Source organism: Carcharodon carcharias, chromosome 12, assembly GCF_017639515.1.
Source record: "Carcharodon carcharias isolate sCarCar2 chromosome 12, sCarCar2.pri, whole genome shotgun sequence".
Taxonomy (NCBI): Eukaryota; Metazoa; Chordata; class Chondrichthyes; order Lamniformes; family Lamnidae; genus Carcharodon; species Carcharodon carcharias.
In genome coordinates this window covers 57,352,550-57,375,091 of record NC_054478.1, presented here as the reverse complement: position 1 = coordinate 57,375,091, position 22,542 = coordinate 57,352,550, and the positions used below count along the sequence as shown (strand labels likewise).

General features: G+C 42.4%; 1 protein-coding gene across 2 annotated transcripts in view; it reads right to left on the bottom strand.

The window, feature by feature from the left end:
- The window catches only part of itgb5 (integrin, beta 5), a 191,541-nt gene extending 189,608 nt beyond the window's left edge, over positions 1-1,933 (bottom strand). For both annotated transcript variants that reach the window (XM_041200573.1, XM_041200574.1), the window contains exons 1-2: positions 1,399-1,933; positions 1,058-1,143 (exon numbers count right to left, since the gene is read on the bottom strand). In XM_041200573.1, coding sequence (XP_041056507.1) covers positions 1,058-1,143; positions 1,399-1,474 — 162 coding nt within the window. In that variant the 5' untranslated portion in view covers positions 1,475-1,933. The remainder of the gene's footprint in view (positions 1-1,057; positions 1,144-1,398) is intronic.
- Positions 1,934-22,542: the final 20,609 nt, after the last annotated feature.

The following is a 22,542-nucleotide window of genomic DNA, read 5'->3' as shown; positions in this document are numbered from 1 at the left end:
TTTGATTCAATCCAAATGGAGGACAGAACTACACATTCTCAGACATCACTGGCTCCTGAAAGCTTCAGTAGGTATAACTCAGAGAAAATATAAAGCCATCAACTGAATCACCAGCATTTCACATTCAGTTAACTCCACACTAATAAATTCAGATAGAAATTCCTTGCCACTGCAAGAAAGTGTGGACACAAGAGCTGATGAGTTCAGTGGTCAGTTTCATAGCCACCCATGGTTTGAGAACTGGCTGTTTCTTGTAAGTCAATGATAACACTTCACTATTAATATCACACATGGAAAGCATGGAGATATTATTTCCACATCATCATATTATTTAAGACACACGTTAGAAATTTCACTTTAAGCAGATGCTACAAACTAATGTCATGACTGATCAGGACACAGGTGGCTGAAGTCTATATAACAGACTTGTCTGTTATACTTGACTATATGGGAGTCAAGATCAAACGTAATACTTAAATAATATGGGAGCATTTGGACTAGATCATGGAGATGTAATACAGTTCCCATTTGAAAGTCATACATTCTCTCGATATTATGCTTCCAAAATAAATTCTTAAATGCTCATTTATAATGAGGACTCATCTGCTGCAATTACACCTTCCTGGCAGTGGCGATGCTGCAGTGCCTCCTCTGGGAGTAAGAATATTGATAAATTTTTGTTGGCACAAATAAGAAAAGTTGACAGCAAACGTCTACAAATATATGTGTTTTAGATTATATATGATATTCCATTGCCAGACTGAACATTACACACTGACCGAGTTATACTAGCATCATTACTAATTAGTGGTCCCCATCCAACTATTAACCTGAGCATAACCTCTGCATACTGTACTTTTTTGGGGGGTTTTTCGCATTTTTCCCAAAGGCTGGGGCCATTGTAAATCTGAATTAACAGCGACGAAGCCAAAGGAATCACCGGGATAATATTGAATTAACCTTCGTGTTCCATTCAGCAGTAAAAATGGAGGATACAAAATAAAACACTGTCGTAAATTGATAGTTTATGAATTTATAACAATTCTGAGCAGCATACCTCTTTAACACACCAGCCACAGTCAGGATGAATAAGCAAACACTCTTTGCAGGAGGTAGCACGTCCACTTGTACAAATATTGAGACCTTCGACACAAAAAGAGAAAGTTGTCACTTTTCTGCGCGTTATCATCGAGTAAAGACGTAAATCGTCCGCTTTTCACACCTTCAGATTATGTTCGTGCTGAGGCTCAGCAAAGTCAATGGTGCATGTCAAATCAAGGTTTATTCCACAAATGTCTAACATCGGTAACAATACACAAGGCGCAATTCTGATATCACCAGTGTTTACTATCAACGACAGCGAGCGAAATACTTCAAACGTCGTTTAAAGCAACTTACCGAAAACATGATGCATCAATAGATAAAAAATTGGATAAGATAAAAACAAATAATTTAAGCTCCTCTTCTTGAACATGGCTTTTTGTAACTCTGTTGACCGTGTGGATTCAAAACATGTCCTTTACTTTTGGGTACCCCCTACCCCCCACGACCCGATCAGCGCTGCAGTCACCAATCAAAAACACTCGGAAGTTTGGGTGCAACTATCACAGTTTTGGCTCAGACATCTCGAGTCGTCGCGTCTCCCAAACTTTTCTGTGCGGTCGAGATCTCGGAAACTCATGCTGACATCGGGCCCGGCCGGAGAGTGCGGAGCAATGCCCGATGTCCAACTCTCCGCACCAGCGTCCACATCAAATCACCAACCTCGCACTGGCTCCGGCTTCTCTCTCTCTCTCCCAGATTCACCAGCGTGAAACTTCACCTGGCTTTCGCCTCACTCAGTGCAGCCTCTTTAACTAGTTTGCACACCCTGCTCTGTAGCCTTCTTCTGATCCGCAGCGCCGGCAGCGACACTTTGTTACCGTACAGTCGCGAGCTCCGGGCCCGACCCCGCCTCCTTCATCGCGCCGTCCAATCGCATACCAGCATGTTGTATTCCGGTCCAATCAGCGCAGCGCTCCTAGTTAACGCTTTCAACTCCGCAGCTCCTTCCATTCGAAAATCAATCCGCTTCCCTCGCTCGCTTTGTGGGCTTATTAACCCGCATACTCGACAAATTCGTTTAACTTTAACGAATACAGCGTAGGTCTACCTTGACCTGGAACTTAACAAAAAGTAATAGATGTCATCAGTAATTTGACACCCAGTGTTTTCGAACATGTTACCTAGTAATAATTTACTAGATCATGTAATAATTTTAAGTGATTGTTTTAGATACATTTTGTTTTACATACATGCCCATAGATCCTTGAAGGACAAGTAGATAAGGTGGCTAAGAAGGGCATATAGGATACTTGCCTTTATTAGTCGAGGCACTGGGTACAAGAGCAGGGAGGTTATGATGGAGTTGTATAAAGTGTTAGGCCACATCTGGAGCACTGTGTGCAGTTCTGGTCGCCACACTATAGGAAGGATGTGATTTCACTGGAGAGAGTGCAGAGGAGATTCACCAGGATGTTGCCTGGGCTGGAGTGTTGCAGCTATGAAAGGAGACTAGATAGGCTAGGATTGTTTTCCTTAAAGCAGAGAAGGCTGAGCGGGGATCTGATTGAGGTTTACAAAATTATGAGGGGCATAGAAAGGGTAGACAGAAAGAAACTTTTCCCCTTAGTGGAAGGGTCCATATTAGGGGGCATAGATGTAAGGTAAGGGCAGGAGGTTTGGAGGGGATCTGAGAAAAACATTTTCACCCAGAGCTTGGGGTGGGGGGGTATCTGGAACTCAATGCCTGAAAGAGGCAGGAACGATCACAACATGTAGGAAATATTTAGTTGGACACTTGAAATGCCATAGTATACAAGGCTACAGGCCAAGTGCTGGAAAATGGGATTAGAGTAGACAGGGGCTGGATAACCGGTGCAGACATGATGGGCCAAAGGTCTTTTATCCGTTCTGTAAAACCCTATGATTCTACGAGTCTAAAATACTGCAAATGCTGGTAATTTGAAATAAAAACAGAAAATGTTGGAAACACTCAGCAAGTCTGACAGCATTTCTGCAGAGATGAACAGAATTAACATTTCAGTCAATGTCCTTTTATGTTTTCCATGCTTCTAACCAAAACCTCTTCAGGGGAGCACAAAGAAAAGATGCAAAGTCTTCCCTTCATGGGGGAACTCTGTCAATGTCAGGCATGTACATTTAGATTTTTATTCCATTTTTCACACTGGCAACATTTCTAATTTGTTATTTTAAAACATGTGGTCCATTTGGCATTTGTACTGTAATATTCCGGAATAATAATCCAAAGAATTTGTGTTCTAATCCCAGCATGGCAGTTTGAGGATTTGAATTCAGTTTTTAAAAATCGTTCTGACTCTAAAGATATTGGATTGTTGTAAAAACTTGGATGATTCACTACAACTGAGCAAAAGATGCTTGCTGTCCTAATGTGATCTGCCAAGCAAACCACTTCAAGAGAATGAAAAAGAATTAGAAAAAAAATTGGGTCGTTTTCTCATTTTTAGTTTAATACTCAGTCTTGCATTAAATCTGATATATTTCTTTGAACTGACAAATACAGGTATTCTGAATCATATCAGCTTCTAATGTCCAAAACTTCACTATCATGAGGAGTAAAAAGTGTTTTACTGGTGCAGCACACAAAAAGTGAGTTTACAAATACATTTCAAAATTGGTTCATAGCCTATTTTTAAGTATAAATTAAACATACACAGGAGTATGCTGAAGCATTAATTCAATATTTGAACTCTGAATAATAGCATTGTGTACTGTAATGTGCTGCATGCCACATAAAATGGTGACAATTTGTATGTATATTATATATAATAAACATTCGAATATTACTTTATTTATGATGTCACAATATGATCAATATCAGCATTGCCCACATCCTCATGAAAGAATAAAAAGAACAATACTTGCCGTCACATCCATAAATAGCATTGAAATTGCCCTGCACCTTAACAAGTTAATTTGCTTCAGTTTAACTGTTTTACAGTTTCACTATTGAAAACCAAAGCTATTTTCAGTATAACATATTGAATTTTTACTGAAAAATAATATATAGCTTTAAAACAATTACTTGGGAATCATGATTACCTTATATATTTACCTTGTGAAGATGAAATCAGAGTACCTATTAACATACACAAAAATATTATTAAGTTTCTAAATGGTAAATATATAGGGAAAGATCTTGTTTTGAATTGGTTGCACTCTCAAGCCACTATCTCTTATGAAACATAAAAAAAGCTTGCAATGGTTTTTTTATAGGTATTCTTTGCATACATGTGTGCTGGATTAATGCTTCTACATATCAACAATAAAAAGTACCATGATGTATTGGCTGTGTGGCTTAAAAGAGAATATACTATGATCTGTACTTTTGTCTACCTGCAGCAGTAATACATTACAACTCTGTACGTGGACCTGAGCATCATTCCCTGTTCACCCCTCCATCTCCCAAACAAGAGAAAGTCCAAATTGAATCAACACTGCTGCCATTAGAGATACAATGATGTTAAAGGTATGGAGAGTCTTATTCCACTTGGTTTCTCTTTCAGCAGAGCAGGAGCATTGAAAACATTCAAGTTGTTTACAGACGTAGCATATCACTTCCATTTATTATATGCAGGGGGATTACAATAATATTGGATGTTTCCTTCTTTTGTGCACCTCTATGCCATGTATTTTGCTAAAAAGCAAGCAAACAAATATTTTTTTAAAACCATGCAAAGCAAATCAATTTTCAAAAGCATTTTATGCAAAGATATATCAGGCATATCACAACTAATCATGCATGTCAGCATGAATTTGTTTGTAAAATAATTGCTACAGTAAAAATATCTAAGGGTCGAACACAACTACAAAAGTATTCTAGGACGCAATGTAGCAGTGACAATTGCATGACGAAAATCTCCTAGGCAGTAAACCTTATGCCTTGTACCTACACTGCAGGAATTGGACAAGCTAACTTGTTGAAATCAGGTTACATTGTTTCCACCACTGGCTCTGGATGATTGCCCAGTGTATGCTCATTTATGCTATCGAGAGTGGGACTTTCCTACCTTTTGTCCGGAATTGCATGATTTTCTCAAAGAAAGGCAAAAAATCAACAGATGCATTTTAAACTTCTCTGGACTTTTACCTAAATTTTTCTTAAAAGTGTGTCGACTTAATCATCTCAGGGTAGGCAGATTTTCTGGAAAATAACCTCACTTTTGCAAATCTTTTCAAACCTAGGGAAATCTTTTTTAAAAGGTGAATTAAGTCTAACCTTCAATATTTTAAGGTGCCATAATAAGACAATTTAAGATATTAAAGTCGCTTTCATTTTGTCAATCCCTTTCCAAAGTATATAAATATTTTTTAAACAGTTGTAGTTGCTGTCCTGGCCAGAAAATAGGAAGGAAAATAAATATCTATAAACATCATCTTGGCTACTTTGTAAAATTATTATTTTTATTTTTAAAATGGACAAGGCTTTATCTGACTAGCCATGCCTCATACCAGAGGAATTTCTAATCTTCAGAAACCAGCAGGGACTTCCTTATCTTTAAAGAGGTGCTAATGCCCTCTGTGATGGCTGACAATCAAATTCCAAAGAAATGCATTAACACCCTTCTACTTTTTTGTACTTTTGCAAAGGACAAAAGGGACCCTCATTCCTCTATTAAACACTTCAAGATTTCAGACCTAGGAATATACATATGTTGTCCAACACCCAGGAGAAGAAATGGAAAGTATGTCACATGACCCTCCCAAGCTGCTAGAACCTGTAATATTGCCATGTGGAACTGACCCCAGGCCATCTACCAATTCATCATCTAACAGGTGGCAGCAGGAAGAGCTCTGGCCAGGTAGAGTGCCTGACCCTCATCTACACTACTGGAACATTGGAATTTCTGTATCTGTGCCTTCAAGGCTAATTCATCTCTACGTGCCTTCTCCCATTATGGAAGTCCTCACTTCTGGAAAGACGGATCACCCTGCAACAGTCAGTCTGCTATCTTTTGAAAGAATTGAAAGAAGTCCACACCATTGGACTTTTGACTCTGGGCTCTGGACTCATGTGAAGGTATAAGTCTTATATTTATGGTAGCCTTACCCTATATCCTTTTCTTTCCCTTATCCCTCTTTTATTGTATGTATGCAAGAGGGGGCAGACATTACAAAACCCCATTCCCGCATATTGTGTGTATGTAAAATAAACCAACCCTCATATTTTACTTCATCTCGAGCTTACTGTGGGGCTATTGATAGATGATTGGATCACTCCAAACTGAAAGGTTGGGGAAAACACGCCATCATTTATAAAGGAGGGAAATCAGAAATCAAAACACCTTTCTGTTTATGGACAGATAGTGAGAGGAGAAAGCAGAGCTGTTTAAATTAATCCCCCTCCAGCCTATAAGATTGTCTTCCTGTGGGAAGTCTAGCAAGGGTGATATGGTATGCAATGACAGAGTCCCAAAACTACCTACACAATACCTTCAGTCACACGTCATAGTTTTTATCCAAGGCTTATGTGCTTTTGACTTGAAGGAGAAGAAACTTATCTAATTGCCATAACCACTTATTTCTATATATTTTGTTTGAATACTAGAGACAGGTCAGAGAAGAAATTAATCCATTTAGTCATTGAAACTTGCAAAATTCTTACAGGGTGAAACAGGGTAGAGGTAGATAAGATGTTTCCCCTGGTGGGTATGCCTAGTACCAGGGGACACCATCTCAGAATAAGGGGCAGGCCATTTAAGACAGAGATAAGGAAGAATTTATTCACTCAGAGGGTAGTGAATCTTTGGGATTCTCTACCCCAGAGGGCTGTGGAAGCTCAATCATTGAGCATGTTCAAGACAGAAATCTGCATACTAGTGACATCAAGGGATGTGGGGATAGCACAGGAAAGTGGCATTGATGTATATGTTCATCTAATTGAATTGTGGAGCAGGTTTGATGGGCCAAATGGCCTACTCCTGTTCCTATGTTCCTAACTGTCTTATGGTTTCTTTTTCCTATAATTATTAACAACTTAATGAAAAACTAGCAATGCTGGAAAGCCCTGATATAAGGATACTTCAGCTATCCAAAATACAACAAAGGTTTTGAGTATGTGCAGCATGTAAGTTACTGTTGGTGCAAATATTAATAAGTCTAAGTTTTTTCATGAGTGAGCTACATTACCTTCCTTTGAAGGATGCAAATCAGTGTGATGGTGTGGACAAGGTTAAATTTCTCAAACAAGAAACATGCGCACAAGGTCAAGATGCAGCTCTTTGAAGTGCTTATTGTGGCTTTGCTAATCCAGTTAAGTAGATACAACAAAAAATTGTACATATATGTTTTGGCAACCTTCTCAATTGTGGAAAAATGTTTATGCATCTATACTGCAAATCTCCCCGCAAGGGATACTGCACTGAACTACTCAGTTTACCTTGTCCCATATGTGCCCTGCTTCAGACTCGTAAGGTCTCATAATATATTGTGAAGTCAATGTTTTTGAAATGCATGTGGACTATGCATGGTCTGGTGGCATTGGGACATTAAAAATAGAAGCAGGAGTAGATCATACTTTGCCTCAAGGTTCTTCCACAGTTCAATGTGATCATCGCTGATTTTCTGCCTGAACTCCCTATATCCCTTGATTCCCTGAGGGACCAAAAATCTATCCAGTTCAGTCTTGAATATACCCTTGAAGGAACATCCACAACTCTCTTTGGTAATCAATTTGAATGATCCACAACCATCTGAATAAAAGAATTTCTCCTAATCTCAGTCCTAACATATTATCCTTAACTGTGTCCCGATGTCCAAGATTCCCCAGCTAGGGAAAACAATCCCCTAGGCCGGGATTTTTGCTCCCAAAGCAAGCGTGTAGAGTCAAGAAATCTACCAGATTGCTGAACCCGGCTTGGATTTTTGTCCGAAGGGGCGTGTGCATGCTGGAGTTGGGCGTGCCACCCTTGGAAACAGTGCAGAGGCAGCCACAGGAGCTGCCAAGTGCTGAGGTGGGCAGGTTAAAAGGCCAGCCTCAGTTTTCTGGGACTTCGTTCCAGTTGCAATAAAAGTCATTAGGCCCATGAGCCCTCACACCCCCTCAATCCCCCAGCCACTCCCTATGTCAACTCTTGTCACCACCCAGCCCCCATGGCCTCTCAAACCTTCATGCCAACCTGAGTCCTTCTACCTACCCCCATGGCCCCTTACAGCCCCTGTGCCAATTTATACCAACCCATGCTCCCCATCCACCACCCTTTGCCCTTATATCCTCCATGCTAACTTACCCAGTACCCACCATGGGCAGATCTCAGAAGCCATCAAATTCAGAGGCACAGTTGGCTGTGTTTTCTTTTTCAAAATTTAAGAAGTAGGAGATATAAATAACTAGACAGTTCCACAGATCTTATTTATCTTTTACACAATCCACGTCTTCTATTAAAAAAACAATGCAGGAAACAGACGTTGCTCTAGCAAAAAATATGGTCTGTTTAAACTCAACACTGAATTCAAATGGCCTTGCCCTCCAGCAAAATTAGGACCTGTCAGAAATGGGGGTGGGATTTCCAGATCTGGGGCCCTGGCGCCATTTTGGCTAAGGCACAGAGTTTCCAGGACTTCATGAAAATCTGGATCCCAGATTCTGTCAAGCCCCTTCAGACTCTTATATGTTTCTTTTTCTAATTCATTTATGGGATATGCACACCTTGGTCAAGGTCAGTATTTATTGACCTTGAGAAGGTAGTGGTGAGACATCTTTTTCAACTGTTGTAGTCCATGTAGTGTAGGTACACCCACAGAGCTGTTAGGAGGGTGTTCCAGGCTCTTGGCCCAGTGGTAGTGAAGAATATAGTCCCAAGTCAGGATGATGTGTGACTTGGAGAAAACTTTGCAAGTGGTAGTGTTTCAAACTCATTTTCCTAAAATCCAGAGTGTACAGACCCAATTTATTCAGCCTCTCATCATAGGGCAACATCTTCATCCCAGGAACCAATCTATTGACCTTTTGTTGTAGCATCTCCAAAGCAAGTATACCATCCTTAGATATGGAGACCAGAACTGTACACAGTACTCTAGGTATAGTCTCACCAAAGCCCTGTACAATTGTAGCAAGACTTCCTTATACCCCATTATCCTTGCAATAAAGGCCAGCATGCAATTTGCCTTCCTAATTGCTTGCTGTACCTGCATGCTAACCTTTGGTGTTCCTTGTAAGTGTACAACCAAGTCTCTCTGATCATCAACATGTAGAAGTTTCATGACTTTTTAAAAGTAATTTGCTTTTATTTTCTTATACTACAAAAGTGAATAACCTCACACTTCCTCACATTATAATCCATCTGTAACCTGTTGCCCTTTCACTTAACTCCCTATAATTCTTTGCAGCTTCTCTGTGTTGCCCACCTCATCATCCACCTAGCTTTGTATCATCAGAAAACTTGAATACATTGCTCTTGCTCTCCTCATCTAAGTCATTTGTAAATAGCTGAGGCACCAGCACTGATCCTTACGACATTCCATTAGTAATAGACTGCTAACATGAAAACGTTCCTTTTATCCTTATTTTCTGCTTCCTGTCCATTAACCAATTTTCTATCCATGCTAATATGTTACCCCGTAGTCTATCTGCCCTTATCTTTTGTATTCACACTTTGTGTGGCACTTTGCCTTGTGGCACCTTTTGGCTTTTGGCTCCCCCTTTTCTACCCTACTTGTTACATCCTCAAAGTCCTCTAAAAAAATTTTCAAGCACAATTTCCCTTTCATAAAACCATGCCAACTCGGTCCTATAATACTATGATTTTCTAAGTGCATCATTAAGACTTCCTTAATAATAGATTCCAGCATTTTCCTGACAAGATGCAGGGTGGATTATGGAGAAGAGCTTTATTATGCAGTGAGTAGTAATGATCTGGAAATCGCTGCCTAAGAAGGTGGTTGAAGCGGAGATGATCAATGATTTCAGAAGGAAACTGGATGAGGAAAATATACATGCAGGGACACAGGGATAGAGAATGGGAATAAGATTGACTGAATCACTATATTATGATGCACAAGTGGCCTCCTGTGCTGTTATGACTCTGGCCAGGATTTTACAGGGTGACAGTTGCCCCATCTTGACCAGTTATGGACACTGCAACTGCATTTTGCATTCTTCAGGCCTGCAATCAGAGCTTCCGCCCGTTTATGGGATGAGGTGCCACCCCCCCAAAAGCTACCAGCCAATCGGATGGCTGGCAGGTCTTCAGTCCCAGCAGCCCCACTGGGACCAGTGGCCATTGCTGGGTCTCCAGCAGGCCTCGATCAACCAGAATGGAGGAGGCCCCAGAATCAAGGTAAGTCAGGCTGGGCTCTCCGTGGCCAATCAGGCAGGTTCTAAGGAATCAGTAAGATAAAAGCAAAATACTGCAAATGCTAGAAATCTAAAACAAAAACAGAAAATGCTGGAAAAACTCAGCAGGTCTGACAGCATCTGTAGAGAGAGAAACAGGGTTAATGTTTCGAGTCCATATGACCCTTCTTCAGACTCGAAACATTAACTCTGTTTCTCTATCCAAAGATGCTGCCAGATTGCTGAGTTTTTCCAGCATTTTCTGTTTTTGTTGCCTAAAGAATCAGGATTGTTGGTCATGAGGATATGGTGGGCCTTTTAAGGGGGATGGCTCTTATAGCCGGGGGAGGCCCCCATGGGCCACAGGGTGATCAATCAGGAGAGATACCATTGTGCCATCATTTATTGAAGGCTAAACCATATTTCATGAATGTACTGTATGTTCTGCACTTCATAAAGTTGCACGTGAAGCAATTCTATATGTTCTTTTATTTTTCCTTCATTGCACTGTAAAGTGGAAGAGTCCTGAATACTGACTTCTCCATTGTAGCAAGAGGTGCCTAAAAGATCAACTTTACAAACAATGCCCAACGGATGGATTTGTTTGTTTTTCTGTTCCCAAGATAGAATCCTCGAGTGTTGTCCAATATTTGTGTTCAAATGCCAGTTGAGGCTGGGATCCAACCTCACAGTTCTGTGGTTTGGAATTTGTAAATTAAGATATGAACTATAATTTCAGAGATAGTAACGTTCAATCTGGTTGTACATAGTTTATTTATATACTTCAGCATTTAATTGCCAGAAGAGCCACTTATAGCCTCACAAATTCTGGACAAATAGAAGTTATTAAAATTATACAATAGTCCAGTTTACCTGAAATGACAGTTTCGGGATTCCTATTGCCAACTGCACTCAGAACATTGGCCCGATTATATACACTGACATTTGACAGCTTTTATTAACTTAGCATAGAGAATTCAAGGTTTTAATTGAAATTCTTATATAAACTAAGTAGTCTTATGTAAAATAATCACAACTTGTTAAATACGTAAAGGTCAATTAGCCATGTTGGTATAAAAATATAGATTACGAGCTTGTCCAAAGGCACAGTGTGTGACAAAACATGTGATGTGGCACTGAGTCATAAGAAACCATGAAATTCACAGTCTCGTTGGCTGGTCTGGATGCAGTAGCTGATTTAATCTGAATAGTGGTGGGATCGTTCCAATACTTCACTTTTCTGAAAGTAGCAAATGAAAAAAAATTGGAGACTTACTTCCCTTGTTGCGCAATGGCCCTCTTTTGGTATATGTGTAAGTGTGGACATTGATGCAGGACAACACTGATCCCAATGAAGGCTTCACAGTTATATAATGTAACCTACCACCTGTTGTCTTAGACCATACATAAAGTAGAATCTGTGAAACTGTGCAGTACCATAAAAAGCTAACCCCCACAGGACAAGGAGTAAGGGTAGAAATTTGACTAGAAAAAGAAAAAATGAGAAATAAATAATAAAGATGGGAATTGATCTGGATTGTCTGAAAAATTTTACAAAATGATAATTTTGATTTGCCTGACTCCATTTTGCTCATCAAATGTGTTTGATAGTTCAATTCTATTCTCTGTATCATTTAGAAAATATATCTGTTGAACAAATCATTTTCAATTTGCCTAAATCCCCTTATAAAAGACATTTGCTCCACAAAGAATGTCCCAGATTAGTTGGGTATTGGGTGCTGAGAGAGGGAAGAAGCCAGTATTCTAGCCCTGGAATTCTCATTCACCCTCTCACAGTCAGCACTGAGACTGCCTCCAAAGGCTAAGCAACAGGTCAGTTACACTTCCTCTCAGTTAGAAAGTGGTGCATTCTGTTGAGAAGAGCAGAAGAAAAATACAAAATCATTTTTTTCTGTAAATTAATTTAGGCAATTTACTGTCAATTTAAGCAATTCAACTGGTAAAAATTTTTTCTCAAGCTCTCCAATTATAAACTCCAATCCATGTCTGAATTGATTTCAGCCAATCCTGCATCCCATCTGCATCTGCTGGGGTATTTATGGTCAACCTTAGCAATTCCAGCCAGGTCCACAATATTTAAAACTGAAAGGATACCATTGGATATAAATGCTAGAAGCTGATTGAAAATAAAACAAAGGCTACTCCAGCACAGTGTGCTTTCAAGTTGCAAATGAATCCAAAAACTTAAAACAATGCTCCATGCAGCTGAATAAATAATAATGATAAGTCTCACTTTTATTAAAGCTTGGCTCTAAAGGGCGGTTTTGCAATGATGTGCACTGTGTGCAACCGATGTGGGATTGGCTTCAGAAATTCCCAAGAGCAAATTTTGTATCCACTTGGAACTAAATAGGTTTTTGCTGATGGAACTGTGATGGTGCCAGTCAAGGCTCTGGATGACATTCCAATGCAAATCATTTAGGCTCATAAAATTATGTAAATGAAAATGGAGCTACTCCATACCTCATTTTATGTGATTTGCCCTGGTATAGCAATATCATCCCTCAGGGCAAGTTCAAATCAGACACATTTGAACCTTACTTCCTTGGAGATTTTCTCAAAGATGTTGAGTAATGCAAGGAGTAACCTATTTTTTTGTTGTTTTGGGTTGCTTCTGATATATTTAGAAGAAAGAAAGAAATTACATTATTGCAGCACTTCTTACAACCTCAAGATGCCCCAAAGCACTTCAATGCCAATAAACTGTATTGAATTGTAGAAATTGCACGGATAACTAATAGCAATACTGGTGTTGAGTTCCTATGACATGAGAAGAACCCCAGCAGCATAAATCCAAAACTTTATCCTAATTGCTATATTTTATTAATGGATTTCCTGCTGAACTAAAAAGATGGCTGCTACCAGTCACCTGACCACCGGTTTGGCCCTTTAACTGGGAGCTTCCAAACCGCCGACCAATACCATGTGGAAGGACAAGGGCAGCAGGTAGAACACCACCGCCTAGAAGTTCCCCTCCAAGTCACTCACCATCCTGACTTGGAAATATATCGCTGTTCCTTCACTGTCGCTGGGTCAAAATCCTAAAACTCCCTTCCTAACAGCACTGTGGGTGTACCTACACCACGTGGACTGCAACGTTCAAGAAGGCAGCTCACCATTACCTTCTCAAGGGCAACTAGGGATGGGCAATAAATGCTGGTCCAGCCAGCAAAGCCCACATCTTGTGAAGGAATCTTAAAAAAGCTATCCCCAGACGTTACAAGGACAAAATAAGTTTTTGTTCAGCTTCTGGGATCTCACACCTCATTGTACAGGCCCGTTGTAATCCCAGAAATCAGGAGACTGGCACATCAGAATTTGGTATGCCTACAGTACTGCTAACAGACTCATGGGGACTGACTAGGCCCATTTCAAAAGGGATGGCATTTGCATCTGATAAGCTCACCTTGCTAGTGGAGCCAGTGGGTCTGCCCAGACAATAGTTTCCCAAACACCAGACCCCCAGCATAGATGGTAGCTCTTTCAACCACTAATAACTGGGACATTGTCAGCCCTGAAATCAAAGCCAATTCCAAATGCTTGATAAACTTCCCTTTTGAAGTCATTTTGAAGAAAGAAGATCACATAACTCAAGTGAGCATTTTGAAATCCCTAAATGATTTTGGGAACTGAGAAATAGCTAGCCTGCTGTTTTAACATCCAACTGGTGAGTTACCAAGAAGCAGGCCCCACCAGGCAGAACAACAGCCTGTACCTTGAAGCCTGTCTCTGCTGGAAGATTTTGTACCTTTGTCTACAATACCGACCCAGTCTCTGCATGCCTACTTCATCTTGCGGTCAGCATCAACTGAAAAATGAATATTATAACTCCGGTCTTCAGTCAGCTGAAGTCGAACTCCAATGTGGAAGAATTCCTCATTGGACTCTGACTTGGGACTCTGGAAATCACGTGAGTTAATATTCATTTCTGTGGTTCTTCTAATGTAATGTTCCTTTTTTCTATCCCCCTCCTTTGTTCTGTGTGTGTGTGTGTGTGTGTGTGTGTGTGTGTGTGTGTGTGTGTGTGTGTGTGTGTGTGTGTGTTTGTGTGTGTGTGTTTGGAGTGGGACGTTGCAGACACTCCTTCCCCAGGCTTTTGAATGTGAAATAAGCTGAACCTTCTGAGTTAATCCTAACTCGAGTTTGCTGCTGATTATTAATAAATTGGATCACCAAAAAACTGAGGGATTGGGAAAACACGCCAACACATTTTTAAAAATTTCAAAATATACTCTGCTTACAGACATATGGTAAAAGGAAACAAATACAGTAAACCTGTCTCTCCCCTATCCGTAACACTACTAACACTCACATTGCCCACATAATCAACTGTATTACAATAAATCATTGGGAGGGATCTTTTCAGGCCAGGGGAGTTTTTTTTAAGTGTCTGTGGTGAGTTAAATCCCCTGAAATTGAAGTTAGGTCAGGTTCTCAACATCATAGTGCCCTCCTCCTGGTTTCTATGGGGCAAGATTGAAGGCGAGTGAGGAACCCTTTGAATCTGATGGGTCAGTTATTAAGTTAATGAAGAAGTAAGTCAAGTTTTTTTTTTAACCCTCATTTCTGGGTTTCCCAGTGATGGGACTGTTTCCTGGCCTATCAATAACTTAGGGTCACCAAGATGAAAGCACAATGAAAAGAGTTTCCCCAGTGAAACTAATAAGCCGGGAAGGCTTTGATCAATTACACTGAAAAGCTCTAGCCGTGGCCACTGGGAGACTGTTATTCAAAGCATTCCCTCTCTCAGAAAGTGACATCACTGCTTGACAAGTGATTGTCAACTTTTTGGAAAGTACTTTATCTGTTGAGCAGTTCACTCACCTTCAGCTGCAGTCCTCTGCTGCTAATCTTCAACGTGGCATGGGAGCAGCTCATTCCACCTTCCATCTTTGATGATGGACAAAACTGAGACCACACGACCATTGACAGCACCAGCAGAAGGGCAGAGAATGATGCACCCTGAGATCCAGCTCAAAGGAAGTGAGACCCCCCCAAAACAGGGTTTACTAGCAGAGAATCAACTATCTTGACATGTCTGACCACCAGTACCTTAGAAGGCTGAGGCTGTCATGGCAGGTCACTGCTGATATCAGCAGCATCCTGAAACAAGACTCCCTGGAGGAGGTGGGCACACATTGCCATTGGATGACAAGGCACCTTTCAATGTAGGGTTACCCCAAATGCACTCCCACCCCAGTTCTTTGTCTCTTGCCAAGTTGTGTACTCTCTCCTTCTGCAAGCAGAGAAAGTGGATAGGTGCAAGTGTTTGTAATGCCTTATGTGGATTGGAGGGAAGGACATCCTTTGAGGAGGGTGACTGTGAAGGATGGGGCCGAGAGGACAATAGGTTGAGGGTGAGTGTGAGTGTTGGCTTTGAGGGCTGGCACTATGAGCTGCCTGCAGGGAGAGGAATGAATGCAGCTGTAAGGTGTGTTGTTCTGAGGAGAACTGTGCAGGAGAATGCTGGGAAAGTCCAAGTGGGGCTGGGCTTTCCCAGCATTCTCCTGCACAGTGAAAGTGTTACTCCTTTCAGCTTTCTGACCCTCCTAATGTCCTTGATCCTCTTGGTGCACTGTCTCCAGGTTGGAGGGATCATACTTGCACTGCTGACTTCATTGGCCACTTCCAACCACACCTGCTTGGTTGGAGAGCTTGTCCTCTCCCTTTTACCCTTGGGAAAGATCACATTGTAGCCCCCCACCCGATCCTGCAACAGGACCTCAAGGTAAGAATGTACGGCCAGGAGAACAGCCTTCCCAGGTCTCCTCTCTGTTGTTCTGGCTGCTGCAGCCTCAGAAATCCATGTGCTGGTGTGCCATTCTAACCCATACTGTGGTCCCTTTAAAAAATCCTTCCTTTGACAAAATGGACGAAATATCCCATCCATCCTCTCTAATTGGTCAGGCAATCCTGAGGCAGAATGCTAATCCCTTGGCTGAGTTAAAAAGGCATGTTAAACCTGTTCATCAGTAAATCGGGTGCCAACCTTAAATTGCCCCACCGTTCTGGCGACAACTATGTACAGAACATTCCGCCCATTGTGTAAGATGGACAAAATGCCTGCAGGATGCATCCTCCACTCATCACAGCCCTGACACGATTCCACCCCATGATCTCCAGTATGCTTCCCTTCTTCCTGTCCTCACTGAGTCCTTGCTGTTGCTCATGAACTTGTCCTGGAGAAAAGAAGTGCAAATGCCAGTGCTTGTTCAGTGAGATGATTTGAGGATGTGTATGTCAAGGTTGAACAGTAGTGTTGGTTTGTGGAGAGTGCCAGAGGTGTGAGGAGGAGGAGAGGTGTGTGAGGAGAATATCAGGTGCAGAATATGGCATTAGGAGCAGAAGCAGGTGGAGTGAAGTGGGATGCCGTGATTGGGGGAGAGTATTGGTAATGTGGGCTGGATTGATTTGTGGATGCTGAAGCTATAGCAAGTTCTGCTTTAAGCAGAGAGTCATCTGAGAGCTGAGTTAGTTGTCTCACTTTAGCAATCTTGGTCAAGTCATTAAATTTCATTGAAAATTGTTGCCTGCTCTGTGGAGTGATGCTCCTAGTGTTGACCTGCTCTGCCACATCTGCCTCTGTCAAGCAGATTGTCTGGAGATCCTCCTGCCGCCTAATGGAAAGGGGATATTGCTCTACCAAACCTCCATACTTCCAACAGCTGGAGACATTTGTGGTTTCTTTTTTGCCTGACATTGTGAGAAATCCAGTAACTGCTGCCTGCAGCCAAAACTGGGAAGGCAGTTTCATGGTGGTAATGTCACTGGACTAGTAATCCAGAGACAAAAACAGAATTACCTGGAAAAACTCAGCAGGTCTGGCAGCATCGGCGGAGAAGAAAAGAGTTGACGTTTCGAGTCCTCATGACCCTTCAACAGAACTGATTTTTCTTTACAATGAGAGGGATGAAATATAAGCTGGTTTAAGGTGGTGGTGGGGGGGTGGGGGGTGAGAAGTGGAGGGGGGGTGGTTGTTGTAGGGACAAACAAGCAGTGATAGGAGCAGATCATCAAAAGATGTCACAGACAAAGGAACAAAAGAACACAGGTGTTGAAGTTGGTGATATTATCTAAACGAATGTGCTAATTAAGAATGGATGGTAGGGTACTCAAGGTATAGCTCTAGTGGGGGTTGGCGGGGCATAAAAGATTTAAAAATAATGGAAATAGGTAGGAAAAGAAAAATCTATATAAATTATTGGAAAAATAAACAAAAGGAAGGGGGAAGAAACAGAAAGGGGTTGGGGATGGAGGAGGGAGCTCAAGACCTAAAGTTGTTGAATTCAATATTCAGTCTGGAAGGCTGTAAAGTGCCTAGTCGGAAGATGAGGTGCTGTTCCTCCAGTTTGCATTGGGCTTCACTGGAACAATGCAGCAGGCCAAGGACAGACATGTGGGCAAGAGAGCAGGGTGGAGTGTTAAAATGGCAAGCGACAGGGAGGTTTGGGTCATTCTTGCAGACAGAGCGCAGGTGTTCTGCAAAGCAGTTGCCCAGTTTATGTTTGGTCTCTCCAATGTAGAGGAGACCACATTGAGAGCAACGAATGTAGTAGACTAAGTTGGGGGAAATGCAAGTGAAATGCTGCTTCACTTGAAAGGAGTGTTTGGGCCCTTGGACGGTGAGGAGAGAGGAAATGAAGGGGCAGGTGTTACATCTTTTGCGTGGGCATGGGGAGGTGTCATAGGTGGGGGTTGAGGAGTAGGGGGTGATGGAGGAGTGGACCAGGGTGTCCCGGAGGTAACGATCCCTACGGAATGCCGACAGGGGGGGTGAAGGGAAGATGTGTTTGGTGGTTGCATCATGCTGGAGTTGGCGGATATGGCGGAGGATGATCCTTTGAATGCAGAGGCTGGTGGGGTGATAAGTGAGTTCAAGGGGGACCCTATCATGTTTCTGGGAGGGAGGAGAAGGCGTGAGGGTGGATGCGCGGGAGATGGGCCGGACACGGTTGAGGACCCTGTCAACTACCGTGGGTGGAAAACCTTGGTTAAGGAAGAAGGAGGACATGTCAGAGGAACTGTCTTTGAAGGTAGCATCATCGGAAAAGATGCAACAGAGGCGAAGGAACTGAGAGAATGGGATGGAGTCCTTACAGGAAGCGGGGTGTGAGGAGCTGTAGTTGAGGTAGCTGTGGGAGTCGGTGGGCTTGTAATGGCTCATCTACATCTGTTTTTGTTTTGGATTTCCAGCATCTGCAGTTTTTTTGTTTTTATCTTAGTAATCCAGAGAGCCAGGCAAATTGTCTGGGGGCACAGGTTCAAATCACAACACTGGTGTGAATTTAAATTCAATTAATAAATCTGGAATTATATAATCAGTAATGGTGACCATGAAGCCATTGTCAATTGTCATAAAAACCTATCTGGTTCACTATTGTCCTTTAGGGGAGGAAATCTGTCATCCTTACCTGATCTGGCCTACATGTGGCTCCAGACTTACAGCAGTGTCGTTGACTCTAAACCACCCTCTGAAATGGCCTAGAAGCCACTCAGTTGTATCAAACCATTACAAAGTCAAAAAGGAATGAAACCGGACCATCCAGCATGGACCTAGGCACTGGAAATGACAATGGCATACTCAGCCCTGTCGATCCTGCAAAGTCCTCCTTACTAACATCTGGGGGCTTGTGCCAAAATTGGGAGAGCTGTCTCACGGACTAGCCAAGTACCAGCCTAACTTGTAATGCTCACTGAATCATAGCTTACAGGCAACGTCCCAGGCACCACCAGCACCATTCCTGATTATGTCCTGTCCTACCAGCAGGTCAGACCCACAAGAGGTGGTGGCACAGTGGTATACAGTCAGGAGGGAGTTACCCTGGGAGTCCTCAACATTGACTCCGGACCCCATGAAGCCTCAGGCATCAAGTCAAACATGGACAAGGAAACCTCCTTCTACTTACCACCTACTTACCATGCCTCAGCTGATGAATCAGTGCTTCTCCATGTGGAAAACTAATTGGAAGAATCACTGAGGGTGTCAAGAGCACAGAATGTATTCTGGGTGGGGGATTTCAACATCCATCACCAGGAGTGTCTTGGTAGGAACCCTACTGACCAAGCTGGTTGAATACTGAAGAACATAGCTGCTAGACTGGGCATGTGGCAGATGGCAAGGGAATCAACAAGATGGAAAAACCTACTTGACCTTGTCCTCACCAATTTGCCTGTTGCAGAACATCTGTCCATGACAGTATTGGTAGGAATGACCACTGCACAGTCCTTGCAGAGACAAAGTCCGGTCTTCACATTGAGGATTCCTTTTATCATGTTGTGTAGCATTACCACTGTGCTAAATGGGATACATTTTGATCAGATCTAGCAAGTCAAAACTGGGAATCCATGCAGCATTGTGGGCCATGAGCAGCAGCAGAACTATATTCAACCACAATCTGTAACCTCATGGCCCAGCATATCCCCCACTCTACCATTACCATCAAGCCAGGGGATCAACCCTGGTTCAATGAAGAGTACAGGAGGGCATGCCAGGAGCAGCACCAGGCATACCTAAAAATGAGTTGTCAACCTAGTGAGGCTATAACTTAGGACTACTTCCATGCAAAATAGCAGAAGCAGCACAATGTAGACAGAGCTAAGTGATCCCAAACCAATGGATCAGATCTAAGTTCTGCAGCCCTGCCACATCCAGTCCTGAATGGTGGTGGGCAAATAAAAAACTCACTGGAGGAGGAGGAGACTCTACAAATATCCCCATCTTCAATGATGGGGGAACCCAGCACATCAGTGCAAAAGGCAAGGCTGAAGCATTTGCAGCCATCTTTAGCCAGAAGTGCCGAGTGGATGATCTATCTTCGCCTTCTCCCGAGGTCCCCAGCGTCACAGATGCCAATTCGATTCACTTCACATGATATCATGCTGAAGGCAATGGCCAAGGGCCCTGACAACATTCTGGCAGTAGTTCTGAAGACTTGTACTCCAGAATTGATGTGCCCCTAGCCAAACAGTTCCAGTACAGCTACAACACTGTCATCTACCCGGCAATGTGGAAAATTGCCCAGATTTGACTTGTTGACAAAAAGCAAGACAAATCCAAATCAGCCAATCATCGTCCTATCAGTCCACTCTCAATCATTGCAAAGTGATGGAAGGTGTCATCTACAGTGCTATCCAGTGGCACTTACACAGCAATAACCTGCTCACTGTTACTCAGTTTGGATTCTACCAGGGCCACTCAGCTCCTGAACTCATTACAGCCTTGGGTTCAGACATAAACAAAAAAGCTGAGCTCAAGAGGTGAGCTGAGAGTGACTGCACTTGACATCAAGGAGTCCCAGCAAAATTGAAGTCAATGGGAATCAATGGGGGTAGCTCTCCACTGGTTGGATTCATACCTAGCACAAAGGAAGATGGTTGTGGCTGTAGTAGATCAATCATCTCTGTCCCAGGACCTCACTGCAGGAGTTCCTCAGAGTGGTGTCCTAGGACCAACAATCTTCAACAGTTCCATCAATGACCTTCCCCCCAGCTCAGAAGTCAGGATGTTAGCTGTGATTGCACAATGTTCAACACCTTTCACAACTCCTCAGATACTGAAGTAGTTTGTGTCCATGTGCAGCTAAGCCTGGATTGCATTCAGCCTTAGGCTGATAAGTGGCAAATAACATTCTTCCACCCAAGTGTCAGGCAATGACCATCTCCAACATGAGAGAATCTAATCTTTTCCCCTTGACATTCAATCGCATTACCATCACTGAATCCCCCACTATCAACATCTTGGGGTTTACCATTGACCAGAAACTGAACTGGATTAGCCATATAAATACTGTGGCTACAAGAGCAGGTCAGAGGCTAGGAATCATGCGATGAGTAACTCACCTCCTGACTCCTCAAAGCCTTTCCATCATCTACAAGGCACACGTCAGGAGTGTAATGGAATACCCCCCACTTGCTTGGATGAGTACAGCTCCAACAACACACAAGGAGCTTGACACCATCCATGACAACACAGCCTGTTCGATTGGCATCCCATCCACCACCTTAAAAAAAATTCACTGCCTCCTTAGTTGACACACAGTGGCAGCAGTTTGTACCATACACAAGATGCACAGCAGGAACTCACCAATGTGCCTTTGACAGCACCTTCCAAAACTGCGAACTCTGCCATTTAGAAGGGACAAGGGCAGCTGCTGCACCACCTACAAGTTCCTCTCCGAGCCACACACCATACTGACTTGGAGCTACATTGCTGTTCCTTCACTATATGCTATCTAAACTTCCTAAAGGGGAAAATCCTAGAACCCCCTCCCTAGCAGCACTGTGGGTGTACCTACACACATGGACTACAGCTGTTAAAGAAGGTAGCTCATCACCACCGTCTGAAGGTAATTAGCGATAAACAACAAATGCTGGCCTAGCCAGTGATGCTCACATCCTGTGAAGGGGTAAAAAACAAACCTCCCCTTTAGGAAGTTTAGGTAGCATGTAGGAAAATTAATATTCCTTTTCCATTGTGCGAGATACCAATCGAAAGCAATGGTAATGCATTGCATTATTTTATGACAATAAGGGCCACTGACCAAATTTGCTTCTTAGTTTCACTCACGTGGTTGGATGCCACTGCCTGTGCACCTTTGCCTATAAACCAACAACTGTTTTTCCTCTTTTGAATGCAGCAACCCTGGCATTCAGCCCTAACATCCAAATCTGGGTCAATGCTGCAGCAAGATCTGAAGCTGAATGGTTCCATTGGAACTCAGAATAAGTACCAGTGAAGTATCAGGTCGTTAATGACATCGAGTAACTATAGTCATGTGTTGGTGAGACCAGGTATGGCAGGTTCTCTTTGCTGAAGGATATTAGTGAACCAATTGAGCTTCTACTACAATTTGACAGCTTGGATGGTTATTTTTCCCGGTGCTAGGCTACAAAATTACCAAATTTATTGAATGCAACGTCACAACTGAGATTTGAACTTACAGCCTTTAAGTTGTTGATCCGCTACACAGCCAGCCCACACTTTTCAGTAAGGAGAGTATCTGAAGTATTGATCATGGCAAACTTCCTTTGGCCCACGTGTTGAAGTTATACCTCCACCACTGCATCCACGAAGCACAGGTTCTTACCTGGCACTGCTGCATTACTTCACAATGTTCCCCAAATGTTGAATTTTTGACAGATTAAAAATTAAGGTTCTGTTTAAATAG